General features: G+C 36.9%; 1 protein-coding gene across 1 annotated transcript in view; it reads right to left on the reverse strand.

Moving 5' to 3' along the window:
• The window catches only part of LOC102041456 (BEN domain-containing protein 5), a 542,525-nt gene extending 534,140 nt beyond the window's left edge, over window positions 1–8,385 (reverse strand). The window contains exon 1 of the mRNA XM_031058558.1: window positions 8,268–8,385. Coding sequence (XP_030914418.1) covers window positions 8,268–8,382 — 115 coding nt within the window. The 5' untranslated portion in view covers window positions 8,383–8,385. The remainder of the gene's footprint in view (window positions 1–8,267) is intronic.
• Window positions 8,386–17,756: the final 9,371 nt, after the last annotated feature.

Consider the following 17,756-nt stretch of genomic DNA (forward strand, 5'->3'; position numbering starts at 1 on the left):
TACTTTTGCTTATTCTCAAAAATTACTTAGCCGTCTTTATATAAAGTATCTTTGTTGTTGAGGGTCTTTATAATTCCTTCTCTGTCAGAGAAGAAGCTTACAAAAATCCCATGAAAACTTTTAAATCTGATGGAAATCTAGTATGAGGAATGTGCAAAATTTTAAGAATAGATCTAAATCAGGTCTGTTTCTGGACAACACCACCTTCAGCCACTGTCCTCCTTAGAAAATAGTTCGATTGGAAACAAGAACTGTAAGATTTTCCTTCCTATAAGATTTGATCAAAGTATAGTTTTGCATTATGTTAATTTTGGCTTGCAACTATAACCTCAAATCTGTTTTGAGAAAATAACACAACATTATTAAATGTACTAACAGTGATTAACCATTTAATCAGATGTATCTATCAGGTGAGATCAAGGTCCAGCTCAGTAACTGCCAGAAATGGATCCCTATAGAAGAGCATAAGAAAATCATCATTGGAAGACACCTTCCAGTACAATTCCCTAATTTACAAGGCACAGTTTATGAACCTTCTGAGCCAGAAATGGTGTCAGTGTTTAGTAACTCTCAACTGATCTTTCTTTCCTGGGCTTGTCAGTTGGTTTTTTTATTGAAAGCATGACACATGTCAAGTTTTAGCATCCACAATGTTCTGCAGGAAGAAGTTACACAGCTTAATTAAACAACATGTAAGGAATCATTCCCCTTTGTTTGCTTTCAACATATTAACTGCTAGTTTCATTTGATGGCCCTTAGTTTTTTGTACAAAGAGAACAGACTGGGAAACACTGATATTTTAACTAGAAATCATTATTTTACAGACCTTTAATATATTATTCCTCAGTTGCCTTTTTTCCAGACTAGGGATCCATAGTGTATTTAGTTGTTTCTGATACTGAGACTGTTGTAAATCTGCTATGAGCTTACAATATCTGATCACAGACATTTCTGCTTTTGTTTCCAGTTGCTTATTCTGGTTCCTTTCAGGTCAGTCAAAGAGCAAATCAATGCATGTGCTTTAATACCAGCTGAGGAGATACAAACACGTGGGAAGAGGGAGGAAAGGACTGGTCCTGAAGAAGGTTGTGTGAGAATCAGATGGTAAACTGACTGTAAAAATCATAATTGTCACAACAACTGCAATTAGCAGTTAATCCTAATTCTTTAGTCTCATTGTTAGAATAAAAATCATAATTGTCACAATGACTGCAATTAGCATCCTAATTCTTTAGTCTCATTGTTAGAGTAATACTTCCTGCATTTTCATTAGTTCCATAGGTCATTAATATCTATTTTCCATGAGTTATGCTGTTTGACTAATGCCATATGTGTTGGCTGGTATCACATTGACATCAAGCACTCCCCATTTGTAAAAATGCCTTCCATACTATATCTGTTTAGATATTTAAAAGGTTAATATTTAGTTCCATTTGCAATGCTGACCTAGCAAGAAAGAAATTAATTTGGCATTACAGCAGTAACATCAATTTCCCATGTAACTTTAGTAATGCATTTACTGGAAAGAGATTAATATCAATTCCATAAATCATTCACGTGCTTTTTCCGGAGTTTGAGACATCTGAGTAATGTCATATATGTTAACTGATAGCACTCTGTGCATGCTACATCCATTAATCTATGCCTAGTGTCATCATTAAAACACACCAAAAAATTAAAATCAATCTTTTGCTCTTACTTTTTTCTGACTTTTAACTTGCAATAGTCCAAAGGTATTGATACTCTGATAGAGTATCACTGCTCTGAACTGGGTACAGACATGTCCAGAAATGGGAAACATTTGCTAAATTATCCCTACTGGCAGCAATAACCACTTCATGCCTTCCTTTGAAATGTGGCATAAATTACTGTCAAAAAATAAGGAAATAACTAAAATGTTTCATTAATCAGACACACCTTGAAGCCCCAAAAGCAGGCTGAAAACAGACATCATTACTGAAATAACACAAAGACTTTCATTCCTTTGTTTTTACCTCACAGATGAGCATCCTTGTAGAAGTGAAAGACAAAACAGTTCCACCTTAGTGATTCTAGATATACATGAGAGATTATAATACAGGAAATTTAGAATATCAACTAGTTTTTGCTCCAAAACACAGTTTGGCCTACTACTGAAAGTGTTTGCACTGGAAGAAAGTATCCTTACACAGCTTCTGCACTTTCTATTTCTACTGAGGTGCCATTATGACACTTGCCTGTATTGCTTTATTCCTCTTCTAGGATATCATCACAGTGCTACTGAAATCAGGGGGAAAAAGGGTTTTTCTGTTCATTTAATCACAAACACACAGAGGGTCAGATTGTTTAATAATTTTGTAAGCACATTACAATTCTATGTCAGATGGCAAAAATGCAACTATTTCCTAGGTTGGATTTCAGTTTTTCTTTGAGCACAATACTTAACAGTATCATCATCTGTGTTGTCTTAGTTTTCATTTTTAAATTTTTACAAACAAAAATATCCATTTCAGAAAATGCTTTGCGAATCAAATTTTACAATATTTTACTAATCACAACTCAGATTAATCACCCCTAATTTTAGCTGTCTAAAGTTACATGTCAAGTCTTAACAACTGGGACAGGAGCAGCCCCAAAGGGCAATCCATCCTCTTTTATCTGTGCTTTTGTTCAGAAGATATCTTTCATGGTAAAGCTCAATGGCCTATTTCACGCCTCTAAGTGGTTACAATGAGATCAGCGGAATTACAATCACTTATTGCAATTTTGAGTGTTGTGCAAAGTGTTTTATAAGTACATTATCCTATTTTTGAAATATAGAAGGATATTTAAAACCTTAACAAAAATGATACGAGGGTACTTCTCAGTCATATGAGATCTCTTAATACATTGTAAGTTTTAACTTTTTCCAACTGATTAGTATCATTTGCAATCCGTCAGCACTGAATTTTTTTATCAGGTTTCTAACGCAAAATATTTTACAAACCTGCTGCAGGAAAAGACAAACTAATGTTTGTGAATCATTTTCATTGCAAGGTGGTGGTACAGCAGTTAACATAATTTGAGGCTTACAGTAATTGAGATTGAATCTAAAATTTTACAAAACTTTAATTACAATCTTTTGAACATAAACCACAATACAGAAATTACCCAATCATAACATTTCTTCATAAAAAAAATAAGAATTCATCCAAAGGATAGAAGATTTAATGACTCTTGGCGGAGTTCCACTTTTTGGTTGAAATGAGAATAAAAGCAGACAGCAGCTTCATTTCTAATTTCAAGAAACACAGTATTTTTTAACAGTTAAACAGCATTATATTTGATTAACAAGCCAAAATATATATTTTCAAAGCCTTATTAAAAGCCCCTGTATTTAACAGTGTAAATGCTGAGATTTACAAACCTCTGTCAGCCAACGCTGCTCCTTCAATTCTCAAAAGTAATTATAAAACAAGCAATTTGAGCCACAAGCAGCAGAAACTGTCGAGCTTGGGGTTTTTAACCACGCTCACAACACACCACAGTCTGCAGGCTGACTCCAGCTCCCTGCCATATTCCCTGTCCATCCCAGGCCAGGCAGGACTGGGGCGCAGCCCTGAGCATGCCAGAGCCAACAACCAACCCATCCCTGGGGACTGCAGCCCAGTGACACCGGGCAAAAGGAACATTTGAACTTCCCCAGTATTTTTCTGCAGCAAAGCCACACCAGGCAGTGTCAGCCCAAGTTTTTCATCTGCCAGTTCTCTTCATGGGGAGCCAAGGGAGGCAAAAGCTGGAGAACAACCAGAGCCCACCTCTGTGATGGAGCCAGGAAGGCAACTGGAGGCTACACCCTGCAAACAGCCTTGGCACAATGAGAAAAAAGGTGGGGCTTTTTAAGAGCTGAGTAATTCAGTTTATGTTTTCTTTGTTCACATTGCAAAATATATAGAAAAAAGCTTCTCATGCATCATGTTAAATTCATTAAAAATTGGTGACCTCATGCAGAAGCAAAGTTATTGCAGATATGTAAGTGCCCAGAAAAACAACTGGGTTCCAGCTCTGGAGGTATCATCTCCAAAAACATCTCTTCCAGTTAAAATGACTAGGCAGATAAAACAGCTCTTAGCCACAATATAGAATAGGCTGCTGACTTAATGGATGCCATCAGAAATCACAAGCACTAAGGCAACACAAGACAGTAGGGGCAGCTGGCTAAACTAGAATTTGAAGTCATTCAGATAAAATGTCTGAAATACCAACTCACCTTGAGTATGAAATGCCAGATTCTTTGAGGAACATGTTCATATCAAAATCTGGGCTCTCCTTAATCAGGAAGGGCTTCTTTGCATAGCAGAAATTTATAATCCTTTTACCCAGAGGACTATATTGTGCAAAATTCCCATTTTGACAGAACAGTGGGTGGGATGAGAAGTAAACATTTGTACAGTTGTGCATTGCTGCTAAACTGAAACTGTGTTAATAATTTAATGCATTAATGAATATTAGGAAACAGAATTACAACTGACCAAATGTATATATTTCAGATGTATATATTTAAATTTGTACTGTGCATAGGTAGCTGTGCTTCCATTTTTCCCTGAAACTAACTGATGTTTCTTATGAAAACTGAAATTATCCAAAAAAGTATGGTGTGGTATGCAAGAAATCTGAATTTTTATCAGTTTCTTTCATGCTAATGATAAATCAATGTAAAAAGTTTCTTTTGGCTGTATAGATTCTTAAATATTAATAAAGATAACAAGGAAGATTACAGGCAGAACATTAACTCTGGGAACTTGAACTATGGGAAACACAAATTCCTCACATACTTGCAAGTTGATAATTCTCCATCTTCTTTACTCCTCTGTCAGTTATTATGATTAATATGATAAAGGGCTGAGGCACCTTTCTTCATTTTCAGTAATTGCATTTATTTCACAGCAATGATTTTTTTCCCTAGTAATAGATTCATTAAGGGTAAGTAAAGTGCAAGGTACCAGCTGCACTGGTTTAGCTCCTTGAGAAAAGGACCTGGACAGTATAAGGGTTCACAAGTTTTATAGAAGTCAACAGTACCATGCTATTGTGAAAAAGATTGGACTGTCACATTGCAGAAGTAAATGGATTGCAAGGCATGTCATGAAATAAACTCTACATAGGATTGGCACCAGCTTATCTGGGTATCATGCTCACCTTGGACCACTGCCAATCAAGAAAGGCAGAAAACAGCTGGAGATAGGCCAGAGGAAATAAAAACAGCTGGAGATAGGCCAGAGGAAATAAAGAATGAGAGAAAATTTGGAAAATGTGAGCACTAAGGAACCATTGAAAAAAATAGCAGTTATTTAACCTGAGGAGGGAAAGGCCAAGGAAAGATATGATAGCAGCTTTCCATTAAGTCAAAGAAAAAAGGAATAATCTGCTTTCTGTACCTATAGGACTGGACAAGAATTAATGCCTTTTTTGTAAGAACATTTCTACATAGAAAGAAAATGTTTCTTATATTGAGCAAATTGCAGTGTTAGAATGGATTGCTGCTTTCTCATTGAAACTTACTGAAAGTCTCTGAAAAAGATAAATATCTGTCAGAAGCAGCAAAAATAGTTTATTTTGCCTCTCAACAACAGAATGGACTAAAAAGAAATCCCAGTGCCCAATTCTATTTTTTATGATTTTTTGAAAGCATGGCACTTCAAAACAGCAAGCTGGACATTGGTTTTCAGAATACATAAAAATACACCTCTGTCTCAAACAAATTCATACTTTTCAATGTTATTTAATACAATAATGATAGCAATTACAAAAAAATGAAACCACATTAAATAGCATTTCTTCTGCATATATTAATATTTTTTCCTGATTTCTACAAGTTTAACACCCCTTCTCTATTCTGAAATCTGTTTACTTCCATTTCTACAACATAAAAAAGTCATCGAAAAATAGGTATTTTCTTTCTATCAACCAGACCTTTCAAGAAAGCAGAGAATTCAACCAAAAAAAAGAAAAGCCACTTATAGAATTACATTTAACACAACTTCTATTTTAGAACCATAGACTGACGGGGGTTGGAAGGGATCATAAATATAATTTTGTTCCAACCCCCCTGCCTGGGGCAGAGCCACCTTCCACTAGACCAGGGTGCTCAGAGCCCCATCCAACCTGGCCTTGAACACTTCCAGGGATGGGGCAGCCACAGCTTCTCTGGGCAGCCTGTGCCAGAGCCCCACTGTAAACAACTTCTTCCCCACACCTCAATCTCAGTTTAACCCCTTTCTCCCTGCCCTGTCCCCACAGGCCTTGGGAAAAGTCTTTCTCCACCTTTTTTATAGGCCCCCTTCACATACTGAGAGGCTGCAAAAGCCTCCTCAGAGCCTTCTCTCCTCCAGGCCAGGCAAGCCCAGTATTCCCAGCCTGTGTCCATAGGAAAGGTGCCCCAGCCCCTGGAGCATCCTCGCGGCCTCCTCGGGGCCCCTCCAGCAGGTTCCTGTATTTCTTCTTGTGGGGACCCCAGGGCTGGGGGCAGTACTGCAGGTGGGGTCAGTTTTACCATCTGTTCCTTGAAAAAGGCCATTTCAATAGGATATTATATTTAAGGTGGTACTCAAAGAGCATCAAAACAATCTTACAAATGTTGTATCCTACTATGTGGACAACAGGGTAGGATAGATTTCATTGTTAACAACAATTTCACAAGTTATCCAAGATCAGTTAATTTGCTTTGACCAGTAAAGGTACTCTAAGCAATTACTTGGCTGACATAGAACAAAAGATTAAGTGAATTTACATATGAAGTGTGCACAATATTACTCTCACTCTTGCTAATACATTGTCATCATGAGAAAGTAAATGAAGGTATTAATTTCATTCACACTTGTGTTTTGGAAGTGTCTGAATATGCAAAGCAACATCCCAGCCTCATCATGCTACAATGTAAATAAATACAGTTTTTCAAATAGCACCTGCTTCCATCATATTCTATTATTACCAAAGTATGTAAAGTATGAACATTACCTTTGAACAGAATAAACATTTTAATTTAAAAATATAATTAATTCCATTGTTCAAAAACTGGAATTAAACCATCATGCAATGACTCACAATACTTCACAAATAATTTGATGACTGCTACTGATCTTTTTCATTGCAGAGAAGTTTAGCACAATAAAGTAAATTTCCCAGCTTGGCCATGATTCATTTCTTAAGCTGTTTTCTGATACAAAAATGCAAAAACCTCACATAACTATTATAAAATAGCACTCAAAGTATGTTTAAAAATACAGAACTATTGTCTGAATCTCCAGAGACACACCTTAAAAAAATACTCTTTATTATTCACTGCATTATTTGCACTTTTTACATAATGTAATCACAGGATTTAAATAACTCAATTTAATATTTATCCAGGAACTGGCAGCCAGTATTCTACCCTGAGGGATGTAACTCTTTATAAAAAGCTCATTTTACAAGACACTGGAGCAGTTTTGGCATTACCATCACCTCTCACATAAACCATGCAGAAAACTATAGTTTATCCTGCCAAATGCCTTTTCTACATATGGTGTTTAACAGTGCTCTGTAGGTCTGAAAGCCAGTAATAATAGATTTAAGCTAAAAATCTGGTAGCACACATGTATGTAACACAAAAATTTAAACAATGCTACATTTTCATGGATATATTTACCTACATAGCCCACATGCATATAAGCAATTAAAATGACTCTTTAAATTAATATGCTAACTATAACTCCTGTAAAAACACTTTCAGTTTCCAGTGGCTTCCTAAAGTTTAATTCTCCTATTGACGTCAGAGGCAGAACTTCCATTAACCTCAGCAATATAGGATCAGGCCACAGGAAACCCAAAGTAATATATTTAAAGACAGCACATACTGACTTTCAAAATTCTCTAATTAGGCAAGGATGGGCTTGGCACTTTACTGGGTTAACTGCCCCAGTAAACTTCTAAATTAAATTTTTAAATAGCACATTTTAAATACTACATCATAAATACATAAATACTACCACATAAATAATGACAGAATAAAATCCTGTTATGTGTCCACATGTGGTTAAAGATGGACCTGATGATATTTTTATTGTAGGCAACAGCAAACCTCAAAACCTTTTTGACATTTGAAGACTGACTTGAAGTCAAACTGTGACTGAAGGGAATCAGCTGAATTTGTTAAGCAGTATTTAATTTAAGTCTTCTTTATAATTAAGACACTTCATAAAAAGATGAGTGATGGAGTTAAAAATGTTAATATATTGACAACTGGGTAACATAATGCTGAAAATACTCACCACTTTCAAAGCAGGCGTCAAATATAAGATGTCCTTTTTTGGGCTGTCCACAGTAACCAGCTGGGAGAACAATGTACTTGCTCACGTTCCCTGCTATGATATCATCACTTCCCATGGCGCTGCCTGTTGCAGTAGAAGTGAAAAAAAAACCCATGAGCATAAAACAAAATATATTTAATATATAAAAACCAGTAGAAGGCTACTTCCCCACGCATTTCTACATAAAATAAATTTTTCACCATTTAACATCTGCATCAGTAAATTAATTCTTTCTTTTCAAAATGTATATAAGAATTTTGATATAATCATGGCATAATCTGTTAAAGCCTCTCTAAGGGACAAACCACCCAGTCTGGTTTCTGGCATGTTTATACCTGTGGCTGAGCCCTCTCATAAGCATTAGTCTGATATTCAGCTGGATCTACTTCTTTCAACAGGAATTCTCCAGCTCTAGATCCTGCTGGATTCCCTGGAATTGAACTCCTCATCACAACCCTCAGAAGCATCTTCCTCTCTATCAGCATTAATGGGATCTTCTTTCTCTATCCTGCTGCCTACTTTCATGCATCTTAAATGAACTTAGAACCTTTGAGACTGTTCAGCCCCACTCATATCTGAAATTTTAGAATTATTAGAAGGAAGAGACATACACCCATAGAGCCATGTGACTATCTGAGCCCTCCTTGTTAGGAAACAAAACTCAGAAAAAGAACCCGAATAATTATATTTTTTAATGGGACATTATTTCATGGTAAAATATAGAAGGACATATTTCCAAACAATGGCATGATTTTTGTCAAAATACATCAATACTGAATACACTGAAAGCTTTATCCTTATGGTAAAATTATAATAACAAATTGCAGCCTGCAAAATATTTGTTTCCGAATAGGTATTGAAGAACACTAATTTTTTTTTCCATTTGAGATATGTACAATAAAGCAAGCCAATAATTGTATATTATATCATACATTTATATTATAGTGTAAGAAACACTCAGCATTTTCTTCACTACTTACAGCTTGGACAAGAAATATTTAACAATAGAAAAACTATCTTCTGTATTATAGAAAATGAAGAAATGGTATGGCTTTAAGTGCAGAAGGCATGTGATGGGATAATGGGATGATAATATCTTATTTCACTCTGATAAATAGGGCTACTAAGGCTTCTAGAAATAGCCTTTTGGTCTGTACTGATTTTTTTGACATTTAAATGGGTTATGGGGGATGATAAATGTGACATAAAGCTCAATTTGTTTTATTTTTATATTGAAAACTATTTCACACAAATGTTACAAGCAATTCATATTGTCCCTGAATGAGGAAAACAGCTTATTAATTAAAAGTGACCTTTCCATACATAAAAGTATTCCAGCTCTTGAGGCAAAACACCTTAGCTGAGGTAACAAATTATATCAATGTATTAGTGACACCATAGTTAAAGGGTCTGTCAGGCTTTCTATCATATACCCATATTTTCACAGGTACATAAATCCCACATTAAAAAATATGCAAATCCAGGTCAATATCTGGCATATGAATCCCCAGTCTTCCCCAGGAAGAAATTTGGAGTTTACTCTCTTTGGGAAGTACTACAACAGAATAAACAGAATTTAGACCTTTTCTTACTTTATCATAATCTAGAATTGGAGATATTTAATAATGTATGATAGTATTTTTTAGCAAAATTATTATTTGTAACCTCTGGGTTATTTGTTTTAGACTGAATAATTACCCACAGACAGCAATCTGTGGCATCTAAATTGTTTTCTTTAAGTGTATAATTGATACTTAGGATGTTTTAACTGGATGTTTTTTACCAGCCTGCTGATACAATTTGCTTAAAGCCTGGGAACACTGGAGGCAAACTGAGGCCTGGATGGGGCATCTGTGAATCTGCATGGCGGTGATCCTGTCCCTTGATGAAATTCACCCCTCTGCATTGAGCAAGCTGCAGTGCAGAGCAGCAGCCAGAGGAAAACCTTTCCTCAGTTTCACCTGAGTTGGATCAATGCATCCCTCTTGCAGTTAAGATTAGTCAAGTTGGTCATTTGCAATCAAACATTGTGGAGTTAAGGATACAAAGAAAAAATAGTGGAAAACCTGCAAATCACCATGAGTGCCTAAGCTGCCAGGGACCAAAGTGAAAGAATGGGAGGCAGGGAGTCACCTGAATAGAGCTGTTTGGAGACTGGACTCCTCTTGGTAAATGTTCCTTTTGAGTCTCAGCTAAAAGTAACAGACCTCTTAGAAATTGTAGAAGATAACTAGGCAAAAGCTGAAGAAACTAGAAAGGATTACATTCATAGCACTGCCACCATAAGACAGTGAAGAACAAGCAGGCAGAAGAGAGAGTTACATCTCCCTGGCAATTTAGAAAATCTGCCAATGGAGACTTTACACAATGCAGAAGGAAGCTGTCAAGTAACTGTGTCCCAGCAAAAAGTTTCCATCTGCTCCTCCTGACCTAATGTAGCCCTCCAGGAATGAGAATAAAATCATCAAATAGCCTGCAATTCATAGTCATTTAACAATATTACTCTCCTAGCATGTTCTTTATTCCACAGCAATTAGAATATTCTGAACGCACTGTTGCTATATTTTGGGTTATATTATCTTTAATCTCTAAACATGCAAAACTGCTGTCTTTGAACTTCACATTATTCAGCAGCACAACAGCACCACGTCCCTTCTGGCATGTTCTCCTTGGGTGATAAAGGAAAGGCCAGAGCACTGCCTGAGAAGGAGCCTGTGTGAGTCCATGATAAACCATGGCTTCACGCCTGTGTGCTCAGCAGATGCAGAGAGCAGTGCTGGGAACACATCACCACCCTCAGATGGAGAGAGCAGCTACCCTGGGCTCCTCTGGCCAATACTGAGATCCTGTCCTCACAACTGGGGAGCCCTCAGCAGATTTTCCTGCCTGGAGGCAAAGATGTATGACAGAACCTTGTGGGGAAGGGAAATCGCTCTTCAATCTGAAACAAACTGAAAGGGAAAAAAGAGAATTAACTGAAGTACATCCTGCACATTCCACTTAAGGAGACCAGATTCTCCTTTGAAAAAAAGGTTAGAAAAGACAAGCAAAGGCAAAACCGAGCAAAGAAATTGTCTCAGAATGTAGTTCTTATTTTGTCAATTATTTTTCTTATGGGTCGTAAGACACATAGCTATTTTATTCTAATTCTTCATAGCTTAAACTCCAGGAGGCTCCAGCAAATCCCTAGGATTTACTTTTACTGCAGTATTAAACTTTAATGGTAATTTTCTATCAGGTATAAAATCTGTGGGTGCCTGAAATCTCTGTAAGTATATAAGGCTTTAAAATAAAACCTGGGCAGAGTCTTCTGGTATCTGCATTCATCACTATTGTCATTGTGGATATATTTCACATCAAACTAGTGAAAATGAATAGAATCAGTTCCAGGAGACTGGGATGGGGAGGGAGAGTTTGGAAATTTCCAGTTTCTTTGCCCTTCTTAAATTCAAAGGGCAAAGCCAACTTTTTTTTTTTCTTTTTCATTTAGGAAAAGATGAAATCAGTATTTGCTACAATAAACATCATGCAAATTTAAGTACATTTTCTTTAAACACTGTAGTTTCCAGAGGAAGGTATCTCTTTAGAAAGTAACAGGGACTCTGGATTGGGTAAACAACAAGCCCGGCTTCTAGAAGTGCCAAACACGAAAACCCAGGGAGTAAGCAGCCAGCAGCTACCCTCATGCGACATTAGGCAGGAGAGCACAGCTACATTAAAACAGACATGGAAAAATATAGTGGGAATTTGCCTGGAAAACCTGCATCTTTCTTCTAATCATGCTGCCTAACAATGACAGCCAATTAGAAAGGTGAGGTAACACAAAAACCTACAACAACCGCAAGGAAACTTTGTGGAAGTCTTTCTTTAATTACAAATGTCATCAAGATACCCTGCATTCTCTTATGAGATCTTTATTTTAGAATAAAATTAGAATACATTTTGCTGCTGGAAACATCTATGGTATAAAGATCTAATAGCCAGATCCCTATCATCCAGGGGCTAGGAGAAGTTTCCAGGTATCTTAGATAAGTTCCATCAGCCTTGAGCAGTACTGTTAATAGAAACCCACACAAAGAAGTGAATCTGAACTCTCAGTACAGTTTGCAATGAAAAAAATTAATTCAGATGACCAACAGCAACTCCTATTAGCTCCAAAAGTCCCCAGATGAACACTGCTCAACTCACGTTTTGGCTAAGCAGCACTAATGGAAGTTATGCCAGCAACAGTGTCTGCTCCACAAACCTGAATACAATGTCATTTTAGCAAAATTCTTTCAAATTATAGCATTTAGTACAAGTCCACAGTCTCAACAGCTAATCATGTTCTCTTATTCTTTGACTTTTTTTTTTTTAATAAAAGCTTTTGTATCATTGTCCCTTGGCTTCAGAAACACTGATATTCAGGAAGACAAGCTATTTCTGCTATGAATTCTGAATGCTCTGTAGCCATTCTAAAAATCCTACAGGCAGCAGCAGTCAGGAACTTGGAATTCCAGCTCCATTTACTTAAAAATGCTAAGAAAAAGAAGAAAACACAACTGTCATTTTGATCTTCACAGCCATGTATCCTGAAGCAAGGCTTGGGCATGACCCAGAGAATCTAAACATGCTGCAGAGTGCTGTCAATCTGAAATGTACTTAAATCACAGGCACTGTGATCTGAAAAGAAAGGGGAAAAATATATTTAGACTACAAATCCCAGGGTTTGAGACAATACCCGGCATGGCAGCCACACCTGCTGCCTCACACTGGGGTACTGCGCCCATTCTGTCACCATTACCTATTTCAAAAGTCCAGCGAGGAAAACATTGGTTACCACAAGAAGGCATTGTCATATAGCTTGGTCTAGTTCTAAAAAATGGTAACGTGTTGTCATTTAAAAACCAAATTTGAGATAAAGCAGCTTTGCAGCAATTGTCTCTTCAATTACTTTCCTCCTACAGTTTGACCAACAGACTGCTTGTCAAGTCTGTCTCCAAACTGTGAGATGATATTCATATTTAAGAAAACAAGCAAAGATGAACTGTAGTTTAGCAGAGATTATCAGGCAAATTCTGAGATTTGTACAGATTCACAGGTTCTGAAAGTAGTCAGTAGAAATAAACGGCCATCTTAGTGCCAGGGACTTGAAAGAGCTTGACAATATTACCTTTCAACTTTCCTAACATGACTCCTTAGCTAATCCACCATTAATTTTTATTTTGGGTTAGAAACATAAGTAGATCTAAATACCTCGTGCCTCTTTAGCTGCACAGACCCAAATTCCTTTACTCTAGCAGAGGGTGTGGAATTGGTGTCTGAGGCAAAGCTCAGGGTGGAAAATCTTGTTCTTATGTGCCTATGAAAGGCCCAGTGGCACCACCCTTTGCCTGCAACACACTGAGCAGCCCAGGGCAAGTAGGGACAAAAAGGTACACGAGGTGCTTAGCTCAAAACAAAGCACTGACCACCAGGCTGGTCAAGTGTGAAAAGGTGATGAGAAATCCCCACTACATGGTCCTTTCAAAAAGACCAGATCCACAACTATCAATCCAAGGTCAATTATAGCTGCTATCCAAAATCCACTGAGGAACATTCAACTGGAGATATTTGGCAGACAGATACTGCTCTGCCCAATGACCACATTCCCAGGGGCTAGCACTGTCTTATGAGTTTATAGAAAAAAGAAGAAAAGTCAGCTTGTGTGGAGTTGCACTTATTTCATATGTGATATTTGTTTCCAATCTTCAACCTAAAAGCTTTACTTCAAGACTACTCATTTATTATCTCAGTGTGGGCTATCCCCAAGGATATACCTTTCTGTTAGAGACAAATGGCAATGAAATTTTTTGTATCACTTCAGTGAAATCCAAAGTGTCCAAGAAGGTATGAACAGATTTTTCTACTGAAAATTTTAAAAAGCAATTAATGCTTTGAACTCAGCAAGCAAAAAAAAAAATCCATTACTCTTTTTACTGCACTCATAAGCTCTAAACTTAAATTCTATCACAAATAAAAAAATAATGAAAATACAGTTGTATTAAATACATAAACTGAAAAGATGTTTATTTAAAAACATTGTAAGGATCGGTGGATTTCATTATATATAGATTTATTTTTAACAAGTATTTGGTATCTTGATAACATCAAAGGTATCACATGATGCAACAGTTGCTATAGTAGCAATACTTAAGTAAAAAGAACACATCAAACAAAAGCATAAAACATATAAACAGTAAACAAAATTATAGTACATAATATGCAACACCAGCTAGCAGAAAAAAGAGAAGATAATAGCTATTGAGTTGAACTAGTCCTCAGAGTTGCATCCACAAAAAATTATCAGCAAGTCCACCCTTTCTGGGAAATAAGGGATGGCTCAGAGAATTAGCTCTGCATGTGAATGAGAGGAGATGCTGAAACACCAGCAAAGAGTACCCAGGAATTCAAGTTCTGGGTCAAGAAAAAAAAAATTTGGGGATGTTCCTACCATTCCAGGGGAAAATCTGTGTCTAGGGATTCTGAGGCAGGAAAAGAAATGAAAAGTTAAAGCCAATCCCTTGTGTGGTACCACAGAACTTTGAGAAGTGAAACTCTTCCATAGCATCCCATATATTTCTGAAATTTGTATGCAACTGATTTCCCAAAGACAAGGAGGGCGTGTGACCTGCAAAAAATACTGAGTCAAGCAGGCAGGCAATTGCAGGGTTTGGAATTGTAGTGGAGGAAATTTCAGGTAAGGGCAAAACCTGATATTACTCACAAAACTGGAAAAAGATGGTAGTGGTTGAAGTTACTCACAGTATTTGCTGATACCATCCTAAAATGCTATAAATATTTCCCATGCTATTTAATACTGAAACAAATCAGCTTTTATATACCTGAGTTTGTGTTATATGTGAGGGAGCATAGAAGTGGAAGGAAAGGGAGAGATTCATGGATATATGCTGTGTATACATCCATAAATACTCGTGGATAATATGTATATACCCATGCTTCAGCTGCCCTGGGTGTGAGGCACTGATTTAACAAAAGCACATTATCTGCTTAAACTCGACAGCATAACTGGAAGAAGTCATGCAAAAATAAATTTCTAAACTAAAGATAACTCACATTGAGCCAAGCTAAATGTAAATAAAGCATCTTAGATGTAGCAACCAATGCAGTGACCCCGACCCAAGATGATATAGCCTTTAGTGACTAACAAAGTTTAATCTCTCCAAGTTAACAACTTTGTGTGTTTCCTTGCTTGAGGGACAACTGATTCTCAGCTGGGAAACTGAAAAAGACTCAATAGGTATCAAATATTCTTGATATAACAGAGAAGTAGGTTGATTTCAGCTTTTGCAAAAGGCCAAGGCTTTATTTCTTGTCCTAGTTTTCAAGATTCCTCAGCCCTGACTATCACATTCAAAATGTTTGTCCACAAAAGACATCTCTTAAAAATACCAGGTATGAAGTACTATGGAAATCTTTCAAGAATATCAGCAAGGTCAAGTATGGAACTTATAAACAACACTTTTTCTGTTTATGAAAATTAGCCTGCTCATGCCAAATTCCTAGCACTTTTCATGGCTTACTATGTCTGCTGATTGAACAGGAACTTTCCAAATTTATGTTTAAAGAGATGTCTATACCATAGAATTTATGTTTAAAGAGAAGTCTATGCCATAGTGTGGAAGCATGAGGTTATCTGCTGAATCCCAGGAAGGCCAAAGGCAGACAGCATGGCTGTGATGCTGAGCTAGCAAGCTGGATCATGGACATTATTCCAGGGTTAGCACTGAGGGAATACAGCTGTGCTTTCTAATTTGGATAGGGCTTTTATCTCATTCTCAGCTATTCTTCACAAGCAATCAGCCTGGTGAGCCTCAACACAGGTCAGCTGTGGCACTACACCAAACCAACTATTAACAGCTATTTAAATTTTTTCATACCTAAAGTGCAACTACTGTAAATTTCTTGCAGATGCACATGTCCAACTTTTTTTTTAATATTTGATTATCACTAATTCAAGTGTTCAGATTTCAATTCAATTTCTGACTCAACCACTAACATTATTATGGTGGTAATGAATCTTTATCCATGGGAAACTGGGCCATCCATGAGGGCTCCAGGGCAGGCAGAAAATCCTGTGGGGAAACACATCAGCAGCTTTGCACAGCACCATCTCTCTGTTCAAGACCTTGTATTTCCCAAGTGACTGGAACAAAGGTGGTCACTGCAGCTGCTTGGGCTTCCATCCCGAGTGTGGTAAATGAAACCTGGGCAACCTCAGCGCATGGACAGTTTCCATCCTGGTTATTACACACCACTCCTGTATTCTTCTTTGGGTTAAACTGCTGTTTCCCTTGGCTCTTGCCACCTGTTGTTTAGGGATGTAGGGATGTCTTCTGCCAGTTAACTTAAGCCAGCAGTAGTTTCAGCCACAGTTTCTTCACTTTTGAGTTACATTCTTTTTCACTATTTCATATTTAAAATAATTTGGGGATTTTAGTACTACTTCTGAAATAATTTGTTCCCCCAGGTTGCTGAAATCAATTACATTATTAATTACTGCCATAGTTATAATTACTCATTGAAACAACTCCTTTAACTTCTTTGTTTAGAACAGCATTTATCCCTACTTTCCAAAAGCCCATTCCAAAAAGTAGCATTTTAAACTATTGAGAATTTCTTTGATCCAAGCATTGCCCACTCACATTCCCTTTATTTAAAAACATAATCTAGTATTTCATTCCAAACAATTTGATCATTGCAGCTTTATTTTATTCACGAAGCACCGTATGGCAAAAAAAATTTAAATATTCTTTCAGAATTTCCATTTTCTAACATAAAAAATGTCAGCAAAAACAAACGATCTATTAACTGTCTTGCATCAGCAACATAACAGGAATAAAACTACAGAGAACACTACTAACTAATACAGCATATTCAGCAGTTTTTTTAACTAAGCAAATACTAAGTTGATACAATATTTATGGGAATATGAAATGCATACAAAATACTTCAAATATTCAGAACACAAGCCAAAATTTCCACCTTCAAGAAGGCTTACACAGAGAAAGCTCTGAGATCAAATTACTGTTTATTTGTACCGCTCAGAAATAAAATAACCAGCAGATATAGTGGTATTGTGCCTAGTTACAAAACATCTGCTGCTCTGGAGCACCACAGGCTTTGGGTGTAGGTAAGTAGTACAGAGCCAAGTTTATCTCACAATCCTATTTCACATGGACAGCTCCCATGAAATAATGCTGCTGCTTTTGGATTTGTATAGGTTATTTGAGGAATTTTTCATTAATCAAACACACCATACTACCTCATCTGCATTTTATATGCATGAAAACCTGATAGTCACTTGCCAGGCTTCCCAGCACTGAAGTTGTCTGTAATGGCAAAGTGCCTCTGCTGCTTATTGCAAATGAAAACACATCAGCAGAGCTGCAATGAATCCAAACGGGCTCC

The sequence above is a fragment of the Geospiza fortis genome, unplaced genomic scaffold (genome assembly GCF_000277835.1).
Source record: "Geospiza fortis unplaced genomic scaffold, GeoFor_1.0 scaffold396, whole genome shotgun sequence".
Lineage (NCBI taxonomy): Eukaryota > Metazoa > Chordata > Aves > Passeriformes > Thraupidae > Geospiza > Geospiza fortis.